This window comes from Pristiophorus japonicus, chromosome 30, assembly GCF_044704955.1.
Source record: "Pristiophorus japonicus isolate sPriJap1 chromosome 30, sPriJap1.hap1, whole genome shotgun sequence".
NCBI classification, from domain to species: Eukaryota; Metazoa; Chordata; class Chondrichthyes; family Pristiophoridae; genus Pristiophorus; species Pristiophorus japonicus.
The window spans coordinates 1710489-1737465 of NC_092006.1; the positions used below are offsets into that span (position 1 = coordinate 1710489).

General features: G+C 54.4%; 1 protein-coding gene across 1 annotated transcript in view; it reads right to left on the minus strand.

The window, feature by feature from the left end:
• Nucleotides 1–1315: 1315 nt before the first annotated feature.
• LOC139240075 (brevican core protein-like) overlaps nt 1316–26977 on the minus strand; it is an 88965-nt gene continuing 63303 nt past the window's right edge. The window contains 6 exon segments of the mRNA XM_070868449.1: nt 1316–1389; nt 5985–6167; nt 6749–6893; nt 12788–12870; nt 15231–15389; nt 17616–17723. Of these exon segments, the coding sequence (XP_070724550.1) occupies nt 1316–1389; nt 5985–6167; nt 6749–6893; nt 12788–12870; nt 15231–15389; nt 17616–17723 (752 nt within the window).

Below are 26977 nucleotides of genomic sequence, written 5' to 3' on the forward strand. Positions count from 1 at the left end.
GTGGTGGGGGAGGGGGGAGCGGTGGTGGGGGAGGGGGGAGGGGTGGGGGGGGAGGGGGGAGTGGGGAGGGGGAGGGGGAGGGGGGAGGGGGAGGGGGAGGGGGGAGGGGGAGGGGGGAGAGGGGGAGAGGGGGAGGGGTGGTGGGGGGGAGGGGTGGTGGGGGGAGGGGTGGTGGGGGGGAGGGGTGGTGGGGGGGAGGGGTGGTGGGGGGGGAGGGGTGGGGGGAGGGGGGAGGGGGGAGAGGGAGAGGGGGAGGGGGAGAGGGGGAGGGGGAGAGGGGGAGGGGGAGAGGGGGAGGGGGAGAGGGGGAGAGGGGGAGAGGGGGAGAGGGGGAGGGGGAGAGGGGGGAGAGGGGGAGGGGGAGAGGGGGAGGGGGAGAGGGGGAGAGGGGGAGGGGGGGATTGGGAGGGGAGGGGGATTGGGAGGGGAGGGGGAGGGGGGAGGGGTGCAGGGGGAGAGGGGGGAGAGGTGGGAGAGGGAGAGGGGAGGGAAAGAGGATGAGGGGGGTGAGGGTGGGAGAGAGGACAGAAGGGGCGAGGCTGAAGGGGAGAAGGGGGAAGGGGAGGTGAGCAGGGAGGGGAGGTGAGCAGGGAGGGGAGGGGAGCGGGACGGGGAGGGGGGGAGGGGTGGTGGAGGGGAGGGGGGAGGGGGGAGGGGGGAGGGGGAGAGGAGGTGGTGTGGTAGGGGAGATGAGGTGGGGGGGGAGGGGTGGTGGGGGGAGGGGGAGGTGGGAGGGGGCGGAGGGGGGAGTGGGGGGAGGGGTTGAGGGGGAGGGGTTGAGGGTTTGAGGGGGGAGGGGGAGGGCGTGGAGGGGGGAGTGGGGGGAGTTGGGGGAGTGGGGGGAGTGGTTGAGGGGGAGGAGTTGAGGGTTTGAGGGGGGAGGGGGAGGGGGGAGAGGGGGGGGGGAGGGGGGAGGGGGAGGGGAGAGGGGGGAGGGGGGGGAGGAGGGAGGGGAGAGGGGGGAGAGGGGGGAGGGGGGAGAGGGGTGGTGGGGGGAGGGGTGCAGGGGGAGGGGTGTGAGAGGGAGAGGGGAGGGAAAGAGGATGAGGGGGGTGAGGGTGGGAGAGAGGAAAGAAGGGGTGAGGCTGAAGGGGGAAGGGGGAAGGGGAGGTGAGCAGGGAGGGGAGGGGAGCGGGACGGGGAGGGAGGGGGGAGGGGGGAGGAGGGGGATTACATGGTTCCTGTCTGAAACCAGCACTGAGGTTCGGGATGTGGGTGAGGTACAGAGGCGGGTGTCCAGTTGGACTTTGATTAGTAAGAGTTCACTGCAGCTCGCGACGATCGCTGCTTTGCTGAATGTGGCTCCCTCATCCCCTCACTCCAGCACCGTCACTCCCTCCGAGGTGCTGCCGTTTCCCAGAGTCTCCGGGATCTCAGTGTAACTCGAAGCTGGGGGAACCAAACAGGAATAAAGACAGAGAATTATATCACTCAGACAAGGTACAGAGTAAAGCTCCCTCTACACTGTCCCATCAAACACTCCCAGGGCAGGTACAGGGGGTTAGATACAGAGTAAAGCTCCCTCTACACTGTCCCATCAAACACTCCCAGGGCAGGTACAGGGGGTTAGATACAGAGTAAAGCTCCCTCTACACTGTCCCATCAAACACTCCCAGGGCAGGTACAGGGGGTTAGATACAGAGTAAAGCTCCCTCTACACTGTCCCATCAAACACTCCCAGGGCAGGTACAGCATGGGGTTAGATACAGAGTAAAGCTCCCTCTACACTGTCCCATCAAACACTCCCAGGGCAGGTACAGGGGGTTAGATACAGAGTAAAGCTCCGTCTACACTGTCCCATCACACACTCCCAGGGCAGGTACAGGGGGTTAGATACAGAGTAAAGCTCCCTCTACACTGTCCCATCAAATACTCCCAGGGCAGGTACAGGGGGTTAGATACAGAGTAAAGCTCCCTCTCCACTGTCCCATCAAACACTCCCAGGGCAGGTACAGGGGGTTAGATACAGAGTAAAGCTCCCTCTACACTGTCCCATCAAACACTCCCAGGGCAGGTACAGGGGGTTAGATACAGAGTAAAGCTCCCTCTACAAGTGTAGTGGAGCTTGATTTAGTATTGAGACATTATCTCCTCTCCCACACCAACAATTGCCTCCCTAAGATGAGACTGGGAGTTTGTCATAGCTCAGGGTTGGTGAGGTGACGTGTGACAGAGAGTGAAGTGAGTTTGCCCCCCAGCCCAGCACTGCTCAGACACGTACAGCCCAGCAAGACCCAATCGGAAACCCCTTTCACACCGCTCATCTCTAACGGACCTCCCGCGGGAGTGAGACATTGAGTGAGAAGGGTTTCGAACCCCACTCCAGGCTGTCCCAGCAAGAGGTGCCCAGGATCCGGATCAGAACTCCGGGTCCAGTCCTACGTGGGGAGATCATAGAAACATAGAAAATAGGTGCAGGAGTAGGCTATTCGGCCCTTCGAGCCTGCACCACCATTCAATAAGATCATAGCTGATCATTCCCTCAGTACCCCATTCCTGCTTTCTCTCCATACCCCTTGATCCCTTTAGCCGTAAGGGCCATATCTAACTCCCTTTTGAATATATCTAACGAACTGGCCGCAACAACTTTTTGTGGTAGAGAATTCCACAGGTTCACAATTCTCTGAGTGAAGAAGTTTCTCCTCATCTCGGTCCTAAATGGCTTACCCCTTATCCTTAGACTGTGACCCCTGGTTCTGGACTTCCCCAACATCGGGAACATTCTTCCTGCATCTAACCTGTCCAGTCCCGTCAGAATTTTATACGTTTCTATGAGATCCCCTCTCATCCTTCTAAACTCCAGTGAATACAGGCCCAGTTGATCCAGTCTCTCCTCATATGTCAGTCCTGCCATCCCGGGAATCAGTCTGGTGAACATTCACTGCACTCCCTCAATAGCAAGAACGTCCTTCCTCAGATTAGGAGACCGAAACTGAACACAATATTCCAGGTGAGGCCTCACCAAGGCCCTGTACAACTGCAGTAAGACCTCCCTGCTCCTATACTCAAATCCCCTCGCTATGAAGGCCAACATACCATTTGCCTTCACCACCTGCTGTACCTGCATGCCAACTTTCAAAGACTGATGTACCATGACACCCAGGTCTCGTTGCACCTCCCCTTTTCCTAATCTGCCGCCATTCAGATAATATTCTGCCTTCGGGTTTTTGCCCCCAAAATGGATAACCTCACATTTATCCACATTATACTGCATCTGCCATGCATTTGCCCACTCACCTAACCTGTCCAAGTCACCCTGCAGCCTCTTAGCATCCTCCTCACAGCTCACACCGCCACCCAGCTTAGTGTCATCTGCAAACTTGGCGATATTACACTCAATTCCTTCATCTAAATCGTTAATGTATATTGTAAATAGCTGGGGTCCCAGCACTGAGCCCTGCGGCACTCCACTAGTCACTGCCTGCCATTCTGAAAAGGACCTGTTTATCCCGACTCTCTGCTTCCTGTCTGCCAACCAGTTCTCTATCCACGTCAGTACATTACCCCCAATACCACGTGCTTTAATTTTGCATACCAATCTCTTGTGTGGGACCTGTCAAAAGCCTTTTGAAAGTCCAAATACACCACATCCACTGGTTCTCCCTTGTCCACTCTACTAGTTACATCCTCAAAAAATTCTAGAAGATTTGTCAAGCATGATTTCCCTTTCATAAATCCATGCTGACTTGGACCGATCCTGTCACTGCTTTCCAAATGCGCTGCTATTACATCTTTAATAATTGATTCCAACATTTTCCCCACTACTGATGTCAGGCTAACTGGTCTATAATTACACGCTTTCTCTCTCCCTCCTTTTTTAAAAAGTGGTGTTACATTAGCTACCCTCCAGTCCATAGGAACTGATCCAGAGTCGATAGAGTGTTGGAAAATGATCACCAATGCATCCACTATTTCGAGGGCCACTTCCTTAAGTACTCTGGGATGCAGACTATCAGGCCCCGGGGATTTATCAGCCTTCAATCCCATCAATTTCCTAAACACAATTTCCCGCCTAATAAGGATATCCTTCAGTTCCTCCTTCTCACTGGACCCGCTGTCCCCTAGTACAATCGGAAGGTTATTTGTGTCTTCCTTCGTGAAGACAGAACCGAAGTATTTGTTCAATTGGTCTGCCATTTCTTTGTTCCCCATTATAAATTCACCTGAATCCGACTGCAATTAAACCCTTTGTCCTCCTCTGCTGAATTCTAAATTCCTCCCAGTCTTCAGGTTTGCTGCTTTTTCTGGCCAATTTATATGCCTCTTCCTTGGATTTAACACTATCCTTAATTTTCCTTGTTAACCACGGTTGAGCCACCTTCCCCGTTTTATTTTTACTCCAGACAGGGATGTACAATTGCTGAAGTTCATCCATGTGATCTTTAAATGTTTACCATCGCTTATCCACCGTTAACCCTTTAAGTATCCTTTGCCAGTCTATTCTAGCCAATTCACGCCTCATACCATCGAAGTTACCTTTCCTTAAGTTCAGGACCCTAGTTTCCGAATTAACTGTGTCACTCTCCATCTTAATAAAGAATTCTACCATATTATGGTCACTCTTCCCCAGGGGCCTCGCACAACAAGATTGCTAATTAGTCCTTTCTCATTACACATCACCCAGTCTAGGATGGCCAGCTCCCTGGTTGGTTCCTCTACATATTGGTCCAGAAAACCATCCCTAATACACTCCAGGAAATCCTCCTCCACCGCATTGCTACCAGTTTGGTTAGCCCAATCAATATGTAGATTAAAGTTGTCCATGATAACTGCTGTACCTTTATTGCACACATCCCTTATTTCTTGTTTGATGATGTCCCCAACCTCATTCATCATCCAGGCTAATGTCCCTCCTTATTATTGCATTAATTTCCTCTTTAACCAGCAACGCCTCCTTTTCCTCTCTGTCTATCCTTCCTAAATGTTGAATACCCCTGGATGTTGAGTTCCCAGCCTTGGTCACCCTGGAGCCATGTCTCCGTGATGTCAATTACATCATATCCGTTAACTGCTATCTGCGCAGTTAATTCACCCACCTTATTCCGAATAATCCTCGCATTGAGGCACAGAGCCTTCAGGCTTGTCTTCTTAACACACTTTGCCCCTTTAGAATCTTGCTGTAATGTGGCCCTTTTTGCTTTTTGCCTTGGGTTTCTCTGCCCTCCACTTTTACTATTCTCCTTTCTGTCTTTTGCTTCCGCCCTGTGTACGGGACCCCTCGCTCTGGCTTACCTTGACTGTGCCGCCCTGTACACGGGAACATCTCGTCCTGTACACAGGAACATCTCGCCCTGTACGCGGGACCCCTGTCTGACCCGCCCTGTACATGGGAACATCTCGCCCTGTACACGGGACCCCTGTCCGACCCGCCCTGTACACGGGAACGTCCTGCCCTGTACACGGGAACATCTCGTCCTGTACACGGGAACATCTCACCCTGTACACGGGAACATCTCGTCCTGTATACGGGAACATCTCGTCCTGTACACGGGAACATCTCACCCTGTACACGGGAACATCTCGCCCTGTACACGGGACCCCTGTCCGTCCCGCCCTGTACACGGGAACGTCCTGCCCTGTACGCAGGACCCCTGTCCGTCCCGCCCTGTACACGGGACCCCTGTCCGACCCGCCCTGTACACGGGAACGTCCTGCCCTGTACACGGGAACATCTCGCCCTGTACGCAGGACCCCTGTCCGACCCGCCCTGTACACGGGAACGTCCTGCCCTGTACGCGGGACCGCTGTCCGTCCCGCCCTGTACACGGGAACCGCCGACCTGTACACGGGAATGCCCGCCCGGTACACGGGAACATCTCACCCTGTATACGGGAACATCCCGCCCTGTACACGGGAACATCTCACCCTGTATACGGGAACATCCCGCCCGGTACACGGGAACATCTCGCCCGGTACACGGGAACATCCCGCCCTGTACACGGGAACATCTCGCCCGGTACATGGGAACGCCTGTTCCGGCTTACCTTGACTGCAGATTATTTTGGGCTGCTCCCAGTTGCCGTCCGCCTGGCATTTAACGATGGGTAGTTGGCTCTGCACAAAGCCGTCTTCACACTGATAGCGCACCACCGCGTTGGTCTCGTACCGCTGCCTGACGCGGCCCAGTATCCGTGTCCTCTCCAGCGCCGGCGGTGACACACAGGAGCCTGCGGCACACAATCGCAGAGAGACAGAGAGTCAGAGAGCGTGCGTTTAGGAGGGGTGTCGGGGCCTCAGAGAGGGGGCGGGGGAGATTGACCAGAACGGTCCCGGGGGATGAGGGGCTTCAGTGACGGGGAGAGACTGGAGAAGCCGGGGTTGTTCCCCTTGGAGCAGAGAAGGTTGAGAGGAGATTTGATCGAGGTGTTCAAAATCACGAGGGGTTTTGATCGAGTAAATCAGGAGACACTGTTCCCGGGGGCAGGAGGGCGGGTAACCAGAGGGACACAGATTGACGATAATCGGCGATGGAACCAGAGGGACACAGATTGACGATAATCGGCGATGGAACCAGAGGGACACAGATTGACGATAATCGGCGATGGAACCAGAGGGGGAGAGGCGGAGAATGTGTTTACGCAGCGAGTTGTTGTGATCGGGAACGCGCTGCCTGAAAGGGCGGTGGGAGCAGATTCAATAGTGACTTTCAAACCGGGAATTGGATAAATACTGGAAATGTGCCGGGCTGTGGGGAAAGAGCGGGGGGAGTGGGACTGATTGGAGAGCCCCTGGGGATTTGAATACTTACTTATCCCCTTCTTGCAGGTAAAGGCAAGGAAATAGTTGCAAGGGACGTCACTCCACTGACCGCCCTTGTGCCAAACCATCACCACGCAATTCTCCCCGGACATGAAGAAGCTGTCGGGCTGCCCACTGTACCAGTTCTCGTAAAGCTGGGGTCCCCAGCAAAGGAGGAAGGAAAGAACGATTAGCGACAGCAAGGAATGTAGGAACAGGAGGCCCATTCAGTCCCTCGAGCCTGTTACACAGGAACAGGAGGAGGCCCATTCAGCCCCTCGAGCCTGTTACACAGGAACAGGAGGAGGCCCATTCAGCCCCTCGAGCCTGTTACACAGGAACAGGAGGAGGCCCATTCAGCCCCTCGAGCCTGTTACACAGGAACAGGAGGAGGCCCATTCAGCCCCTCGAGCCTGTTACACAGGAACAGGAGGAGGCCCATTCAGCCCCTCGAGCCTGTTACACAGGAACAGGAGGAGGCCCATTCAGCCCCTCGAGCCTGTTACACAGGAACAGGAGGAGGCCCATTCAGCCCCTCGAGCCTGTTACACAGGAACAGGAGGAGGCCCATTCAGCCCCTCGAGCCTGTTACACAGGAACAGGAGGAGGCCCATTCAGCCCCTCGAGCCTGTTACACAGGAACAGGAGGAGGCCCATTCAGCCCCTCGAGCCTGTTACACAGGAACAGGAGGAGGCCCATTCAGCCCCTCGAGCCTGTCACACAGGAACAGGAGGAGGCCCATTCAGCCCCTCGAGCCTGTTACACAGGAACAGGAGGAGGCCCATTCAGCCCCTCGAGCCTGTTACACAGGAACAGGAGGAGGCCCATTCAGCCCCTCGAGCCTGTTACACAGGAACAGGAGGAGGCCCATTCAGCCCCTCGAGCCTGTCACACAGGAACAGGAGGAGGCCCATTCAGCCCCTCGAGCCTGTTACACAGGAACAGGAGGAGGCCCATTCAGCCCCTCGAGCCTGTTACACAGGAACAGGAGGAGGCCCATTCAGCCCCTCGAGCCTGTTACACAGGAACAGGAGGAGGCCCATTCAGCCCCTCGAGCCTGTTACACAGGAACAGGAGGAGGCCCATTCAGCCCCTCGAGCCTGTTACACAGGAACAGGAGGAGGCCATTCAGCCCCTCGAGCCTGTTACACAGGAACAGGAGGAGGCCCATTCAGCCCCTCGAGCCTGTCACACAGGAACAGGAGGAGGCCCATTCAGCCCCTCGAGCCTGTCACACAGGAACAGGAGGAGGCCCATTCAGCCCCTCGAGCCTGTTACACAGGAACAGGAGGAGGCCCATTCAGCCCCTCGAGCCTGTTACACAGGAACAGGAGGAGGCCCATTCAGCCCCTCGAGCCTGTTACACAGGAACAGGAGGAGGCCATTCAGCCCCTCGAGCCTGTTACACAGGAACAGGAGGAGGCCCATTCAGCCCCTCGAGCCTGTTACACAGGAACAGGAGGAGGCCCATTCAGCCCCTCGAGCCTGTTACACAGGAACAGGAGGAGGCCCATTCAGCCCCTCGAGCCTGTTACACAGGAACAGGAGGAGGCCCATTCAGCCCCTCGAGCCTGTCACACAGGAACAGGAGGAGGCCCATTCAGCCCCTCGAGCCTGTTACACAGGAACAGGAGGAGGCCCATTCAGCCCCTCGAGCCTGTTACACAGGAACAGGAGGAGGCCCATTCAGCCCCTCGAGCCTGTTACACAGGAACAGGAGGAGGCCCATTCAGCCCCTCGAGCCTGTCACACAGGAACAGGAGGAGGCCCATTCAGCCCCTCGAGCCTGTTACACAGGAACAGGAGGAGGCCCATTCAGCCCCTCGAGCCTGTTACACAGGAACAGGAGGAGGCCCATTCAGCCCCTCGAGCCTGTTACACAGGAACAGGAGGAGGCCCATTCAGCCCCTCGAGCCTGTTACACAGGAACAGGAGGAGGCCCATTCAGCCCCTCGAGCCTGTTACACAGGAACAGGAGGAGGCCATTCAGCCCCTCGAGCCTGTTACACAGGAACAGGAGGAGGCCCATTCAGCCCCTCGAGCCTGTCACACAGGAACAGGAGGAGGCCCATTCAGCCCCTCGAGCCTGTCACACAGGAACAGGAGGAGGCCCATTCAGCCCCTCGAGCCTGTTACACAGGAACAGGAGGAGGCCCATTCAGCCCCTCGAGCCTGTTACACAGGAACAGGAGGAGGCCCATTCAGCCCCTCGAGCCTGTTACACAGGAACAGGAGGAGGCCATTCAGCCCCTCGAGCCTGTTACACAGGAACAGGAGGAGGCCCATTCAGCCCCTCGAGCCTGTTACACAGGAACAGGAGGAGGCCATTCAGCCCCTCGAGCCTGTTACACAGGAACAGGAGGAGGCCCATTCAGCCCCTCGAGCCTGTTACACAGGAACAGGAGGAGGCCATTCAGCCCCTCGAGCCTGTTACACAGGAACAGGAGGAGGCCCATTCAGCCCCTCGAGCCTGTTACACAGGAACAGGAGGAGGCCCATTCAGCCCCTGGAGCCTGTTACACAGGAACAGGAGGAGGCCCATTCAGCCCCTCGAGCCTGTTACACAGGAACAGGAGGAGGCCCATTCAGCCCCTGGAGCCTGTTACACAGGAACAGGAGGAGGCCCATTCAGCCCCTGGAGCCTGTTACACAGGAACAGGAGGAGGCCCATTCAGCCCCTCGAGCCTGTTACACAGGAACAGGAGGAGGCCCATTCAGCCCCTCGAGCCTGTCACACAGGAACAGGAGGAGGCCCATTCAGCCCCTCGAGCCTGTTACACAGGAACAGGAGGAGGCCCATTCAGCCCCTCGAGCCTGTTACACAGGAACAGGAGGAGGCCCATTCAGCCCCTCGAGCCTGTTACACAGGAACAGGAGGAGGCCCATTCAGCCCCTCGAGCCTGTTACACAGGAACAGGAGGAGGCCCATTCAGCCCCTCGAGCCTGTTACACAGGAACAGGAGGAGGCCATTCAGCCCCTCGAGCCTGTTACACAGGAACAGGAGGAGGCCCATTCAGCCCCTCGAGCCTGTCACACAGGAACAGGAGGAGGCCCATTCAGCCCCTCGAGCCTGTCACACAGGAACAGGAGGAGGCCCATTCAGCCCCTCGAGCCTGTTACACAGGAACAGGAGGAGGCCCATTCAGCCCCTCGAGCCTGTTACACAGGAACAGGAGGAGGCCCATTCAGCCCCTCGAGCCTGTTACACAGGAACAGGAGGAGGCCATTCAGCCCCTCGAGCCTGTTACACAGGAACAGGAGGAGGCCCATTCAGCCCCTCGAGCCTGTTACACAGGAACAGGAGGAGGCCATTCAGCCCCTCGAGCCTGTTACACAGGAACAGGAGGAGGCCCATTCAGCCCCTCGAGCCTGTTACACAGGAACAGGAGGAGGCCATTCAGCCCCTCGAGCCTGTTACACAGGAACAGGAGGAGGCCCATTCAGCCCCTCGAGCCTGTTACACAGGAACAGGAGGAGGCCCATTCAGCCCCTGGAGCCTGTTACACAGGAACAGGAGGAGGCCCATTCAGCCCCTCGAGCCTGTTACACAGGAACAGGAGGAGGCCCATTCAGCCCCTGGAGCCTGTTACACAGGAACAGGAGGAGGCCCATTCAGCCCCTGGAGCCTGTTACACAGGAACAGGAGGAGGCCCATTCAGCCCCTCGAGCCTGTTACACAGGAACAGGAGGAGGCCCATTCAGCCCCTCGGGCCTGTTACACAGGAACAGGAGGAGGCCATTCAGCCCCTCGAGCCTGTTGCACAGGAACAGGAGGAGGCCCATTCAGCCCCTCGAGCCTGTTACACAGGAACAGGAGGAGGCCATTCAGCCCCTCGAGCCTGTTACACAGGAACAGGAGGAGGCCCATTCAGCCCCTCGAGCCTGTTACACAGGAACAGGAGGAGGCCCATTCAGCCCCTCGAGCCTGTACACAGGAACAGGAGGAGGCCCATTCAGCCCCTCGAGCCTGTTACACAGGAACAGGAGGAGGCCCATTCAGCCCCTGGAGTCTGTTACACAGGAACAGGAGGAGGCCCATTCAGCCCCTCGAGCCTGTTACACAGGAACAGGAGGAGACCCATTCAGCCCCTTGAGCTTGTTACACAGGAACAGGAGGAGGCCCATTCAGCCCCTGGAGCCTGTTACACAGGAACAGGAGGAGGCCCATTCAGTCCCTCGAGCCTGTTACACAGGAACAGGAGGAGGCCCATTCAGCCCCTCGAGCCTGTTACACAGGAACAGGAGGAGGCCCATTCAGCCCCTCGAGCCTGTTACACAGGAACAGGAGGAGGCCCATTCAGCCCCTCGAGCCTGTTACACAGGAACAGGAGGCCCATTCAGCCCCTCGAGCCTGTTACACAGGAACAGGAGGAGGCCCATTCAGCCCCTGGAGCCTGTTACACAGGAACAAGAGGAGGCCCATTCAGCCCCTCGAGCCGGTTACACAGGAACAGGAGGCCCATTCAGCCTGCGACCTAACTCCATCTACCCACCTTGGTTCTGTAACCCTTAATACCGTCACACGACAAAACTTTATAGATCTGTCTTAAAAATTTCAATTGACCCCCGAACTTGGCAGCTTTTTGGGGGGAGAGTTCCAGGTTCCTTCTGCCCTTCGTGTGAAGAAATGTTCCCCAACATCGCCCCTGATCGGCCTGGCACTAAGGTGATGCTCCCTTGTTCTGGACTGCCCCCACCAGAGGAAATATCTTTCTCTCAGCCTACCCCATTGAATTCTTTAATCATCTTTGATCAGATTGGCTCTCAGCCCTTGACACACGGCTGGACTGCATTCCCAGGGCCCAGTGCCGAGGCTTCTCTCTCTCATTGATACAGAACGTACAGCCCAGGAACAGGCCATTCGGCCCATCAGCTCTGTGCCGGGGTTAAACTCCACACCAGACCCCCCCTCCCACCCCTCTCCATCTCACCCCATCACCGTAACCCTCTATTCCCTTCTCCCTCGTGTCTTTATCCAGCTTCCCCTTAAATACCTCGATACTATTCACCTCAACCCCTCCCTGTGGCAGCGAGTTCCACATTCTCACCCCTCTCTGGGTAAAGAAGTTTCTCCTGAACTCCTCCATTGGGTTTATCAGTGACTGTCTGATATTGATGGCCCCTAGTTCTGTTCTCCCCCTACATCATCATCAGAGGCAGTCCCTCGGAATGGAGGGAGACTTGCTTCCACTCTAACAATGAGTCCTCAGGTGGCTGAACAGCCCAATACGGGAGCCACAGTCCCCTGTCACAGGTGGGACAGACAGTGGTTGAGGGAAGGGGAGGGTGGGACAGATAGACGTTGAGGGAAGGGGAGGGTGGGACAGATAGACGTTGAGGGAAGGGGAGGGTGGGACAGATAGACGTTGAGGGAAGGGGAGGGTGGGACTGGTTTGCCGCACGCTCCTTCCGCTGCCTGCGCTTGGTTACTGCACGCTCTCGGCGACGAGACTCGAGGTGCTCAGTGCCCCTCCCGGATGCACTTCCTCCACTTGGGGCGGACTGGTCTTTGGGCCCAGGGACTCCCAGGTGTCGGTGGGGGATGTTGCACTTTATCAGGGAGGGCTTTGAGGGTGGTCCCTTGTAACGTTTCCTCTGGCCCACCTTTGGCTAGTTTGCCGTGAAGGAGTTCCGAGTAGAGCGCTCGCTTTGGGAGTCTCGTGTCTGGGGCAAGCGGACAATGTGGCCCGCCCAGCGGAGCTGGTCGAGTATGGTCAGTACTTCAACAAGTAGGAACATATCTACGTTGACCCTATCGAACCCCTTCAGAATGTTAAAGACCTCTATCAGGTCAGCCCTTAGCCTTCCCTTTCCCAACCATTCCTGGTCGGTATAACCTCTTCCCTCTCCATCCGAACGGGGGCAAACCCTTTCAACCCCCAATTTCATTTCCTGATGTAACTCCCTGTTTTTCCCTCCGCTCTGTCCTGCCTCGGTGGTTCCCTGTTCCATCCCCAGTAGATGCCCGAGAAATATCCCTGCCCCCTCGACACTGGAAGGCAAGGCGACCAAGTCAACGCGGGCAATCCCTCTGCCCCCTCACTCACCAGTTGGTTTCCATCGGACCACTGGAAATCATTCTCAATCGTCTTGTCGTTCAGCCCAATCCATTGGTATTCCTTGAAGTTGTCTGTGAACGGGAGAGAATTTGACAATCACTTGGCCAACTCCATCTCGTCCACACGGCTGAAGTTTAGCGCTCCTTTTGTCAACCAACCCCCGCCATCCGTCGGCCCCAGGGTCAGCCGCCATCCCAGGCTCAGTGGGCAGCCCACTCGCCTCGGAGGCACCAGGGTGTGGGTTCAAGGCCCACTCCGGAGACTTCTCGGCTCACACGCCAGTGCAGTACTGAGGGAGCGCCGTACTGTCGGAGGGGCAGTACTGAGGGAGTGCCGCACTGTCGGAGGGGCAGTACTGAGGGAGCGCCGCACTGTCGGAGGGGCAGTACTGAGGGAGTGCCGCACTGTCGGAGGGGCGGTACTGAGGGAGCGCCGTACTGTCGGAGGGGCAGTACTGAGGGAGTGCCGCACTGTCGGAGGGGCAGTACTGAGGGAGTGCCGCACTGTCGGAGGGGCAGTACTGAGGGAGTGCCGCACTGTCGGAGGGGCGGTAGTGAGGGAGCGCCCTACTGTCGGAGGGGCGGTACTGAGGGAGCGCCGTACTGTCGGAGGGGCTGTACTGAGGGAGTGCCGCACTGTCGGAGGGGCGGTACTGAGGGAGCGCCCTACTGTCGGAGGGGCGGTACTGAGGGAGCGCCGCACTGTCGGAGGGGCGGTACTGAGGGAGTGCCGCACTGTCGGAGGGGCGGTACTGAGGGAGTGCCGCACTGTCGGAGGGGCAGTACTGAGGGAGTGCCGCACTGTCGGAGGGGCGGTACTGAGGGAGTGCCGCACTGTCGGAGGGGCCGTACTGAGGGAGTGCCGCACTGTCGGAGGGGCGGTACTGAGGGAGCGCCGTACTGTCGGAGGGGCGGTACTGAGGGAGTGCCGCACTGCCGGAGGGGCAGTACTGAGGGAGCGCCGCACTGTCGGAGGGGCGGTACTGAGGGAGCACCGTACTGTCGGAGGGGCGGTACTGAGGGAGTGCCGCACTGTCGGAGGGGCGGTACTGAGGGAGTGCTGCACTGTCGGAGGGGCCATCTTTCGGATGAGACGTTAAACCGAGGCCCCGTCTGCCCTCTCGGGTGGATGTAAAAGATCCCAGGGCCACTATTGGAAGAAGAGCAGGGGGAGTTCTCCCCGGTGTCCTGGGGCAAATATTTATCCCTCGACCAACATCACTAAAACAGATGATCCGGGTCATCATCACATCGCTGTGTGTGGGAGCTTGCTGTGCGCAAATTGGCGTTTCTCACATTACAACAGTGAGCACACTCCGAAATGTACTTCATTGGCTGTGAAGCGCTTTGGGACGTTCTGAGGGTCATGAAAGGCGCTATATAAATGTAAATTAGGCCACAGCTGGAGTACTGCGTGCAGTTCTGGTCACCACATTACAGGAAAATTGTGATTGCACTGGAGAGGGTACAGAGGAGATTTACCAGGATGTTGCACTGGAGAGGGTACAGAGGAGATTTACCAGGATGTTGCACGAGAGAGGGTACAGAGGAGATTTACCAGGATGTTGCACTGGAGAGGGTACAGAGGAGATTTACCAGGATGTTGCACTGGAGAGGGTACAGAGGAGATTTACCAGGATGTTGCACTAGAGAGGGTACAGAGGAGATTTACCAGGATGTTGCACTGGAGAGGGTACAGAGGAGATTTACCAGGATGTTGCACTGGAGAGGGTACAGAGGAGATTTACCAGGATGTTGCACTAGAGACGGTACAGAGGAGATTTACCAGGATGTTGCACTGGAGAGGGTACAGAGGAGATTTACCAGGATGTTGCACTGGAGAGGGTACAGAGGAGATTTACCAGGATGTTGCACTGGAGAGGGTACAGAGGAGATTTACCAGGATGTTGCACTAGAGAGGGTACAGAGGAGATTTACCAGGATGTTGCACTGGAGAGGGTACAGAGGAGATTTACCAGGATGTTGCACTGGAGAGGGTACAGAGGAGATTTACCAGGATGTTGCACTAGAGAGGGTACAGAGGAGATTTACCAGGATGTTGCACTAGAGAGGGTACAGAGGAGATTTACCAGGATGTTGCACTAGAGAGTGTACAGAGGAGATTTACCAGGATGTTGCGTGGACTGGAGCATTTTAAATACTTAAAACATACTGGATGTGCACTTGAAATGCTGTAACCTACAGGGCTACGGACTGAGAGCTGGAAAGTGGGATTAGGCCGGGTGGCTCTTGGTCGGCCGGTGTGGAAACGATGGGCCGAATGGCCTGCTGCCTCGCTGTAAATTTCTGTGATTCGACGAAGGTCTTTCTTTCTTTAAGACTATTGAATGAGGTTAGAGCAGGAGTTGGGAGGGGTGGGGGAGTTAGGTGAGGGGGAGGGGTTGGAGACACGGGTGTATCGAAGCCCTTACCGTTGATGAAGTACTGCTCCTCGGGGTTCATGATGCTGGTGAGGTGACCTCCCACCATCCGACACTGGTCCTCCGCCATCTCCCAGGTCCGGCGGCCCTTGTGGTGTTTGTAGCAACTGCCCAGGAACTTCTGCCAGCCGGCCTCGCAGCTCACCATATCTGCCCCGGGGCAACAAACAAAACTGTCACACGCACTGCCAACCAGCGGCCCATCTCCCGGCTCCGGGCCAGTGTTCACCCGTCCACGGCCCAGTCAACAGCCTCAGAGTCACAGCTTCATGGGTTCCAGTCCCCGTTCTCCAGACCCGACCAAAAAATCCAGGCCGCCCCTCTGACAGTGCGGCACTCCCTCAGTACTGCCCCTCTGACAGCGCAGTACGGCACTCTCTCAGTACCGCCCCTCCGACAGTGCGGCACTCCCTCAGTACTGCCCCTCCGACAGTGCGGCACTCCCTCAGTACTGCCCCTCCGACAGTGCGGCACTCCCTCAATACTGCCCCTCTGACAGCGCAGTACGGCACTCTCTCAGTACTGCCCCTCCGACAGTGCGGCACTCTCTCAGTACTGCCCCTCCGACAGTGCGGCACTCCCTCAGTACCGCCCCTCCGACAGTGCGGCGCTCCCTCAGTACTGTCCCTCCGACAGTGCGGCACTCCCTCAGTACTTCCCCTCCGACAGTGCGGCACTCCCTCAGTACTGCCCCTCCGACAGTGCGGGGCTCCCTCAGTACTGCCCCTCCGACAGTGCGGTGCTCCCTCAGTACCGCCCCTCCGACAGTGCGGCACTCCCTCAGTACTGCCCCTCCGACAGTGCGGAGCTCCCTCAGTACTGCCCCTCCGACAGTGCGGCACTCCCTCAGTACTGACCCCCTCCGACAGTGCGGCACTCCCTCAGTACTGCCCCTCCGACAGTGCGGCACTCCCTCAGTACTGCCCCTCCGACTGTGCAGCGCGGCGCTCCCTCAGTACTGCCCCTCCGACTGTGCAGCGCGGCACTCCCTCAGTACTGCCCCTCCGACAGTGCGGCACTCCCTCATTACTGCCCCTCCAACATTGCGGCACTCCCTCAGTACCGCCCCTCCGACAGTGCGGAGCTCCCTCAGTACTGCCCCTCCGACAGTGCGGCGCTCCCTCAGTACTGCCCCTCTGACAGCGCAGTACGGTACTCCCTCAGTACTGCCCCTCCGACAGTGCGGAGCTCCCTCAGTACTGCCCCTCCGACAGCGCAGTACGGCACTCCCTCAGTACTGCCCCTCCGACAGTGCGGCGCTCCCTCAGTACTGCCCCTCCGACAGTGCGGCACTCCCTCAGTACTGCCCCTCCGACAGTGCGGCACTCCCTCAGTACTGCCCCTCCGACAGTGCGGCGCTCCCTCAGTACTGCCCCTCCGACAGTGCGGCGCTCCCTCAGTACTGCCCCTCCGACAGTGCGGCGCTCCCTCAATACTGCCCCTCCGACAGCGCAGTACGGCACTCCCTCAGTACTGACACTCCGACAGTGCGGGGCTCCCTCAGTACTGCCCCTCTGACAGCGCAGTACGGCACTCCCTCAGTACTGCCCCTCTGACTGTGCAGCGAGGCACTCCCTCAGTACTGCCCCTCCGACAGTGCGGAGCTCCCTCAGTACTGCCCCTCCGACAGTGCGGCGCTCCCTCAGTACTGCCCCTCCAACAGTGCGGCACTCCCTCAGTACTGCCCCTCCGACAGTGCGGCACTCCCTCAGTACCGCCCCTCCGACAGTGCGGAGCTCCCTCAGTACTGCCCCTCCGACAGTGCGGCACTCCCTCAGTACTGCCCCTCCGACAGTGCGGAGCTCCCTCAGTACTGCCCCTCCGACAGCGCAGTACGGCACTCCCTCAGTACTGCCCCTCCGACAGTGCGGCGCTCCCTCAGTACTGCCCCTCCGACAGTGCGGCGCTCCCTCAGTACTGCCCCTCCGACAGTGTGGCGCTCCCTCAGTACTGCCCCTCCGACAGTGCGGCGCTCCCTCAGTACTGCCCCTCCGACAGTGCGGGGCTCCCTCAGTACCGCCCCTCCGACAGTGCGGGGCTCCCTCAGTACCGCCCCTCCGACAGTGCGGAGCTCCCTCAGTACTGCCCCTCCGACAGCGCGGCGCTCCCTCAGTACTGCCCCTCCGACAGTGCGGAGCTCCCTCAGTACTGCCCCTCCGACAGCGCAGTACGGCACTCCCTCAGTACTGCCCCTCCGACAGCGCAGTACGGCACTCCCTCAGCAACGTCACCAGGAGGGTCAGCCTGGAGGATTTTGTGTTTGAACCCATGAAGCTGTGACTCGGAGGCGAGCGAGGGAGCTACTCGTAAACGGTCTGCTGGCCTCGGGGTTGGACACTGGACCAACGCGGGCCACGGCCTCGGAGTAAGACTCACCCATGTGGCAAAGGCTGCCTGTATAGGAGGGCAGGCAGAGACAGGAGAAGCTGTTGTCTTCTTCCACACAGGTCCCTCCATTCTCACAGGGGTTGCAGAAGCAGGTGTCTGGAAGTAAACGCAGAGACTGATTGAGACGGGCAAATTTACAACCAGCTCCCTCGTTTCACAAAAGGTTAGTCTGCAGGTACAGCAAGTGATCAGGAAGGCCAAGGGTATCTGGGCCTTTATTGCAAAGGGGATGGAGTATAAAAGCAGGGAAGTCTTGCTCCAGTTATACAGGGTATTGGTGAGGCCACACCTGGAGTACTGCGTGCAGTTTTGGTTTCCGTATTTACGAAAGGATATACTTGCTTTGGAGGCAGTTCAGAGAAGGTTCACTCGGTTGATTCCGGGGATGAGGGGATTGACTTATGAGGAAAGGTTGAGGAGGTTGGGCCTCTGCTCATTGGAATTCAGAAGAATGAGAGGTGATCTTATCGAAACGTATCAGATTATGAGGGGGCTCGACAAGGTGGATGCAGAGAGGATGTTTCCACTGATGGGGGAGACTAGAACTAGGGGGCATGGTCTCAGAATAAGGGGCCGCCCATTTAAAACTGAGATGAGGAGGAATTTCTTCTCTCAGAGGGTTGTAAATCTGTGGAATTCTCTGCCTCAGAGAGCTGTGGAGGCTGGGACATTGAATATATTTAAGGTGGAGATTCAGATCTTTGAGCGATAAGGGAGTGAAGGGTTATGGGGTGCGGGTGGGGAAGTGGAGCTGTGTCCATGATCGGATCAGCCGTGATCGTATTGAATGGCGGAGCAGGCTCGAGGGGCCGAATGGCCGACTCCTGCTCCTATTTCTGATGATCCTGACAGGCCGTGTCTGGGCACGCGAGGATGTGAAAGGGAGCGGGTATTGGGACTGACTCTGTACCCACAGTGCCTCACACCTCAGCGTCCTGATCGAACAGGCAAGGTGGCTCAACTCACGTTGTCTGTGCCATTCGGCCCCTCGAGCCCGCCCCGCCATTCAATCAGATCACGGCTGATCTTCGACCTGAACTCCACTTTCCCGCCCGATCCCTCGATTCCCCTCGAGTCCAAAAGTCTATCGATCTCAGCCCTGAATATACTCAGTGACTGAGCCTCCACAGCCCTCTGGGGCAGAGAATTCCAAAGATTCACCACCCTCTGAGTGAAGAAATTCCTCCTCATCTCAGTCCTCAATGGCCGACCCCTTATCCTGAGACTGTGACCCCTGGTTCTAGACTCCCCAGCCCGGGGGGAAACACCCTCCCTGCATCTACCCTGTCAATCCCTGTAAGAATGTTGTATGTTTCAATGGGATCACCTCATTCTTCTAAACTCCAGAGAATATCGGCCCAGTCTGCTCAATCTCTCCTCATAGGACAATCCCCCCATCCCAGGAATCAGTCTGGTGAACCTTCGCTGCACTCCCTCTGTGGCAAGTATATCCTTCCTTAGGTAAGGAGACCCAAACTGTGCACAATACTCCAGGTGTGGTCTCACCAGGGCCCGGTATAATCGCAGTAAGATGTCTTTACTCTTATACTCAAACCCTCCTGTAATAAAGGCCAACATACCATTTGCTTTCTCAATTGCTGGACCTGCTGGTTAACTTTCAGTGATTTGTGTACACGGACAAATAATCTGGTGAACCTTAGTGTAAGGGTTACACGGCGTGTCAGTGTAAGGGTTACACACTGTGTCAGTGTAAGGGTTACACACTGTCAGTGTAAGGGTTACACACTGTGTCAGTGTAAGGGTTACACACTGTGTCAGTGTAAGGGTTACACACTGTGTCAGTGTAAGGGTTACACACTGTGTCAGTGTAAGGGTTACACACTGTGTCAGTGTAAGGGTTACACGCTGTGTCAGTGTAAGGGTTACACGCTGTGTCAGTGTAAGGGTTACACACTGTGTCAGTGTAAGGGTTACACACTGTGTCAGTGTAAGGGTTACACGCTGTGTCAGTGTAAGGGTTACACGCTGTGTCAGTGTAAGGGTTACACACTGTGTCAGTGTAAGGGTTACACGCTGTGTCAGTGTAAGGGTTACACGCTGTGTCAGTGTAAGGGTTACACACTGTGTCAGTGTAAGGGTTACACGCTGTGTCAGTGTAAGGGTTACACACTGTGTCAGTGTAAGGGTTACACACTGTCAGTGTAAGGGTTACACGCTGTGTCAGTGTAAGGGTTACACACTGTGTCAGTGTAAGGGTTACACACTGTGTCAGTGTAAGGGTTACACGCTGTGTCAGTGTAAGGGTTACACGCTGTGTCAGTGTAAGGGTTACACACTGTGTCAGTGTAAGGGTTACACACTGTGTCAGTGTAAGGGTTACACACTGTGTCAGTGTAAGGGTTACACACTGTGTCAGTGTAAGGGTTACACACACTGTCAGTGTAAGGGTTACACACACTGTCAGTGTAAGGGTTACACACTGTGTCAGTGTAAGGGTTACACACTGTGTCAGTGTAAGGGTTACACACTGTGTCAGTGTAAGGGTTACACACTGTCAGTGTAAGGGTTACACACTGTGTCAGTGTAAGGGTTACACACTGTGTCAGTGTAAGGGTTACACACTGTGTCAGTGTAAGGGTTACACACTGTGTCAGTGTAAGGGTTACACACTGTGTCAGTGTAAGGGTTACACACTGTGTCAGTGTAAGGGTTACACGCTGTGTCAGTGTAAGGGTTACACACTGTGTCAGTGTAAGGGTTACACACTGTCAGTGTAAGGGTTACACACTGTCAGTGTAAGGGTTACACACTGTGTCAGTGTAAGGGTTACACACTGTGTCAGTGTAAGGGTTACACGCTGTGTCAGTGTAAGGGTTACACGCTGTGTCAGTGTAAGGGTTACACACTGTGTCAGTGTAAGGGTTACACACTGTGTCAGTGTAAGGGTTACACACTGTGTCAGTGTAAGGGTTACACGCTGTCAGTGTAAGGGTTACACACTGTGTCAGTGTAAGGGTTACACACTGTGTCAGTGTAAGGGTTACACACTGTCAGTGTAAGGGTTACACGCTGTCAGTGTAAGGGTTACACACTGTCAGTGTAAGGGTTACACACTGTCAGTGTAAGGGTTACACACTGTCAGTGTAAGGGTTACACGCTGTGTCAGTGTAAGGGTTACACACACTGTCAGTGTAAGGGTTACACACTGTGTCAGTGTAAGGGTTACACGCTGTGTCAGTGTAAGGGTTACACACACTGTCAGTGTAAGGTTTACACACTGTCAGTGTAAGGGTTACACACTGTGTCAGTGTAAGGGTTACACACTGTCAGTGTAAGGGTTACACACTGTCAGTGTAAGGGTTACACACTGTCAGTGTAAGGGTTACACACTGTGTCAGTGTAAGGGTTACACACTGTGTCAGTGTAAGGGTTACACGCTGTGTCAGTGTAAGGGTTACACACTGTGTCAGTGTAAGGGTTACACGCTGTGTCAGTGTAAGGGTTACACACTGTGTCAGTGTAAGGGTTACACACTGTGTCAGTGTAAGGGTTACACGCTGTGTCAGTGTAAGGGTTACACTCTGTGTCAGTGTAAGGGTTACACGCTGTGTCAGTGTAAGGGTTACACACTGTGTCAGTGTAAGGGTTACACGCTGTGTCAGTGTAAGGGTTACACACTGTGTCAGTGTAAGGGTTACACGCTGTGTCAGTGTAAGGGTTACACACTGTGTCAGTGTAAGGGTTACACGCTGTGTCAGTGTAAGGGTTACACACTGTGTCAGTGTAAGGGTTACACGCTGTGTCAGTGTAAGGGTTACACACTGTCAGTGTAAGGGTTACACACTGTCAGTGTAAGGGTTACACACTGTGTCAGTGTAAGGGTTACACGTTGTGTCAGTGTAAGGGTTACACACTGTGTCAGTGTAAGGGTTACACGCTGTGTCAGTGTAAGGGTTACACACTGTGTCAGTGTAAGGGTTACACACTGTGTCAGTGTAAGGGTTACACGCTGTGTCAGTGTAAGGGTTACACTCTGTGTCAGTGTAAGGGTTACACGCTGTGTCAGTGTAAGGGTTACACACTGTGTCAGTGTAAGGGTTACACGCTGTGTCAGTGTAAGGGTTACACACTGTGTCAGTGTAAGGGTTACACGCTGTGTCAGTGTAAGGGTTACACACTGTGTCAGTGTAAGGGTTACACACTGTGTCAGTGTAAGGGTTACACACTGTGTCAGTGTAAGGGTTACACACTGTCAGTGTAAGGGTTACACACTGTGTCAGTGTAAGGGTTACACGCTGTGTCAGTGTAAGGGTTACACACTGTGTCAGTGTAAGGGTTACACGCTGTGTCAGTGTAAGGGTTACACACTGTCAGTGTAAGGGTTACACGCTGTGTCAGTGTAAGGGTTACACACTGTGTCAGTGTAAGGGTTACACGCTGTGTCAGTGTAAGGGTTACACACTGTCAGTGTAAGGGTTACACACTGTGTCAGTGTAAGGGTTACACGCTGTGTCAGTGTAAGGGTTACACGCTGTGTCAGTGTAAGGGTTACACTCTGTGTCAGTGTAAGGGTTACACACTGTCAGTGTAAGGGTTACACACTGTGTCAGTGTAAGGGTTACACGCTGTGTCAGTGTAAGGGTTACACACTGTCAGTGTAAGGGTTACACGCTGTGTCAGTGTAAGGGTTACACGCTGTGTCAGTGTAAGGGTTACACGCTGTGTCAGTGTAAGGGTTACACACTGTCAGTGTAAGGGTTACACGCTGTGTCAGTGTAAGGGTTACACACTGTGTCAGTGTAAGGGTTACACCCTGTGTCAGTGTAAGGGTTACACACTGTGTCAGTGTAAGGGTTACACACACTGTCAGTGTAAGGGTTACACGCTGTGTCAGTGTAAGGGTTACACACTGTGTCAGTGTAAGGGTTACACACTGTGTCAGTGTAAGGGTTACACACTGTGTCAGTGTAAGGGTTACACGCTGTGTCAGTGTAAGGGTTACACGCTGTGTCAGTGTAAGGGTTACACGCTGTGTCAGTGTAAGGGTTACACACTGTGTCAGTGTAAGGGTTACACACTGTGTCAGTGTAAGGGTTACACACTGTGTCAGTGTAAGGGTTACACACTGTGTCAGTGTAAGGGTTACACACTGTGTCAGTGTAAGGGTTACACGCTGTGTCAGTGTAAGGGTTACACACTGTGTCAGTGTAAGGGTTACACACTGTGTCAGTGTAAGGGTTACACGCTGTGTCAGTGTAAGGGTTACACACTGTCAGTGTAAGGGTTACACACTGTGTCAGTGTAAGAGTTACACGCTGTGTCAGTGTAAGGGTTACACACTGTCAGTGTAAGGGTTACACACTGTGTCAGTGTAAGGGTTACACACTGTCAGTGTAAGGGTTACACGCTGTGTCAGTGTAAGGGTTACACACTGTCAGTGTAAGGGTTACACACTGTCAGTGTAAGGGTTACACACTGTGTCAGTGTAAGGGTTACACGCTGTGTCAGTGTAAGGGTTACACGCTGTGTCAGTGTAAGGGTTACACACTGTCAGTGTAAGGGTTACACGCTGTGTCAGTGTAAGGGTTACACGCTGTGTCAGTGTAAGGGTTACACACTGTCAGTGTAAGGGTTACACGCTGTGTCAGTGTAAGGGTTACACACTGTATCAGTGTAAGGGTTACACACTGTCAGTGTAAGGGTTACACACTGTGTCAGTGTAAGGGTTACACGCTGTGTCAGTGTAAGGGTTACACACTGTGTCAGTGTAAGGGTTACACACTGTCAGTGTAAGGGTTACACACTGTGTCAGTGTAAGGGTTACACACTGTCAGTGTAAGGGTTACACACTGTGTCAGTGTAAGGGTTACACGCTGTGTCAGTGTAAGGGTTACACACTGTGTCAGTGTAAGGGTTACACGCTGTGTCAGTGTAAGGGTTACACACTGTGTCAGTGTAAGGGTTACACGCTGTGTCAGTGTAAGGGTTACACACTGTGTCAGTGTAAGGGTTACACGCTGTGTCAGTGTAAGGGTTACACGCTGTGTCAGTGTAAGGGTTACACGCTGTGTCAGTGTAAGGGTTACACACTGTGTCAGTGTAAGGGTTACACGCTGTGTCAGTGTAAGGGTTACACGCTGTGTCAGTGTAAGGGTTACACGCTGTGTCAGTGTAAGGGTTACACACTGTCAGTGTAAGGGTTACACGCTGTGTCAGTGTAAGGGTTACACACTGTCAGTGTAAGGGTTACACGCTGTGTCAGTGTAAGGGTTACACACTGTGTCAGTGTAAGGGTTACACACTGTCAGTGTAAGGGTTACACACTGTCAGTGTAAGGGTTACACGCTGTGTCAGTGTAAGGGTTACACGCTGTGTCAGTGTAAGGGTTACACGCTGTGTCAGTGTAAGGGTTACACACTGTGTCAGTGTAAGGGTTACACACTGTGTCAGTGTAAGGGTTACACGCTGTGTCAGTGTAAGGGTTACACGCTGTGTCAGTGTAAGGGTTACACACTGTGTCAGTGTAAGGGTTACACGCTGTGTCAGTGTAAGGGTTACACACACTGTCAGTGTAAGGGTTACACGCTGTGTCAGTGTAAGGGTTACACGCTGTGTCAGTGTAAGGGTTACACGCTGTGTCAGTGTAAGGGTTACACACTGTGTCAGTGTAAGGGTTACACGCTGTGTCAGTGTAAGGGTTACACGCTGTGTCAGTGTAAGGGTTACACGCTGTGTCAGTGTAAGGGTTACACACTGTGTCAGTGTAAGGGTTACACGCTGTGTCAGTGTAAGGGTTACACGCTGTGTCAGTGTAAGGGTTACACACACTGTCAGTGTAAGGGTTACACGCTGTGTCAGTGTAAGGGTTACACACTGTGTCAGTGTAAGGGTTACACGCTGTGTCAGTGTAAGGGTTACACGCTGTGTCAGTGTAAGGGTTACACGCTGTGTCAGTGTAAGGGTTACGGCTTTGTGTCTTAATGCAAGGAGTATCCGCAATAAGGTGGATGAATTAACTGTGCAAATAGATGTTAACAAATATGATGTGATTGGGATTACGGAGACGTGGCTCCAGGATGATCAGGGCTGGGAACTCAACATCCAGGGGTATTCAACATTCAGGAAGGATAGAATAAAAGGAAAAGGAGGTGGGGTAGCATTGCTGGTTAAAGAGGAGATTAATGCAAGAGTTAGGAAGGACATTAGCTTGGATGATGTGGAATCTATATGGGTAGAGCTGCAGAACACCAAGGGGCAAAAAACGTTAGTGGGAGTTGTGTACAGACCTCCAAACAGTAGTAGTGATGTTGGGGAGGGCATCAAACAGGAAATTAGGAGTGCATGCAATAAAGGTGCAGCAGTTATAATGGGTGACTTTAATATGCAAATAGATTGGGCTAGCCAAACTGGAAGCAATACGGTGGAGGAGGATTTCCTGGAGTGCATAAGGGATGGTTTTCTAGACCAATATATCGAGGAACCAACTAGGAGGGAGGCCATCTTAGACTGGGTGTTGTGTAATGAGAGAGGATTAATTAGCAATCCCGTTGTGCGAGGCCCCTTGGGGAAGAGTGACCATAATATGGTGGAATTCTGCATTAGGATGGAGAATGAAACAGTAAATTCAGAGACCATGGTCCAGAACTTAAAGAAGGGTAACTTTGAAGGTATGAGGCGTCAATTGGCTAGGATAGATTGGCGAATGATACTGAAGGGGTTGACTGTGGATGGGCAATGGCAGACATTTAGAGACCGCATGGATGAACTACAACAATTGTACATTCCTGTCTGTCGTAAAAATAAAAAAGGGAAGGTGGCTCAACCGTGGCTATCAAGGGAAATCAGGGATAGTATTAAAGCCAAGGAAGTGGCATACAAATTGGCCAGAAATAGCAGTGAACCTGGAGACTGGGAGAAATTTAGAACTCAGCAGAGGAGGACAAAGGGTTTGGTTAGGGCAGGGAAAATGGAGTACAAGAAGAAGCTTGCAGGGAACATTAAGACGGATTGCAAAAGTTTCTATAGATATGTAAAGAGAAAAAGGTTAGTAAAGACAAACGTAGGTCCCCTGCAGTCAGAATCAGGGGAAGTCATAACGGGGAACAAAGAAATGGCAGACCAATTGAACAAGTACTTTGGTTCAGTATTCACGAAGGAGGACACCAACAACCTTCCGGATATAAAAGGGGTTGGAGGGTCTAGTAAGGAGGAGGAACTGAGGGAAATCTTTATTAGTCGGGAAATTGTGTTGGGGAAATTGATGGGATTGAAGGCCGATAAATCCCCAGGGCCTGATGGACTGCATCCCAGAGTACTTAAGGAGGTGGCCTTGGAAATAGTGGATGCATTGACAGTCATTTTCCAACATTCCATTGACTCTGGATCAGTTCCTATCGAGTGGAGGGTAGCCAATGTAACCCCACTTTTTAAAAAAAGGAGGGAGAGAGAAAACAGGGAATTATAGACCGGTCAGCCTGACATCGGTAGTGGGTAAAATGATGGAATCAATTATTAAGGATGTCATAACAGCACATTTGGAAAGAGGTGACATGATAGGTCCAAGTCAGCATGGATTTGTGAAAGGGAAATCATGCTTGACAAACCTTCTGGAATTTTTTGAGGATGTTTCCAGTAGAGTGGACAAGGGAGAACCAGTTGATGTGGTATATTTGGATTTTCAGAAGGCTTTCGACAAGGTCCCACACAAGAGATTGATGTGCAAAGTTAAAGCACATGGGATTGGGGGTAGTGTGCTGACATGGATTGAGAACTGGTTGTCAGACAGGAAGCAAAGAGTAGGAGTAAATGGGGACTTTTCAGAATGGCAGGCAGTGACTAGTGGGGTACCGCAAGGTTCTGTGCTGGGGCCCCAGCTGTTTACATTGTACATTAATGATTTAGACGAGGGGATTAAATGTAGTATCTCCAAATTTGCGGATGACACTAAGTTGGGTGGCAGTGTGAGCTGCGAGGAGGATGCTATGAGGCTGCAGAGTGACTTGGATAGGTTAGGTGAGTGGGCAAATGCATGGCAGATGAAGTATAATGTGGACAAATGTGAGGTTATCCACTTTGGTGGTAAAAACAGAGAGACAGAATATTATCTGAATGGTGACAGATTAGGAAAAGGGGAGGTGCAACGAGACCTGGGTGTCATGGTACATCAGTCATTGAAGGTTGGCATGCAGGTACAGCAGGCGGTTAAGAAAGCAAATGGCATGTTGGCCTTCATAGCGAGGGGATTTGAGTACAGGGGCAGAGAGGTGTTGCTACAGTTGTACAGGGCCTTGGTGAGGCCACACCTGGAGTATTGTGTACAGTTTTGGTCTCCTAACCTGAGGAAGGACATTCTTGCTATTGAGGGAGTGCAGCGAAGGTTCACCAGACTG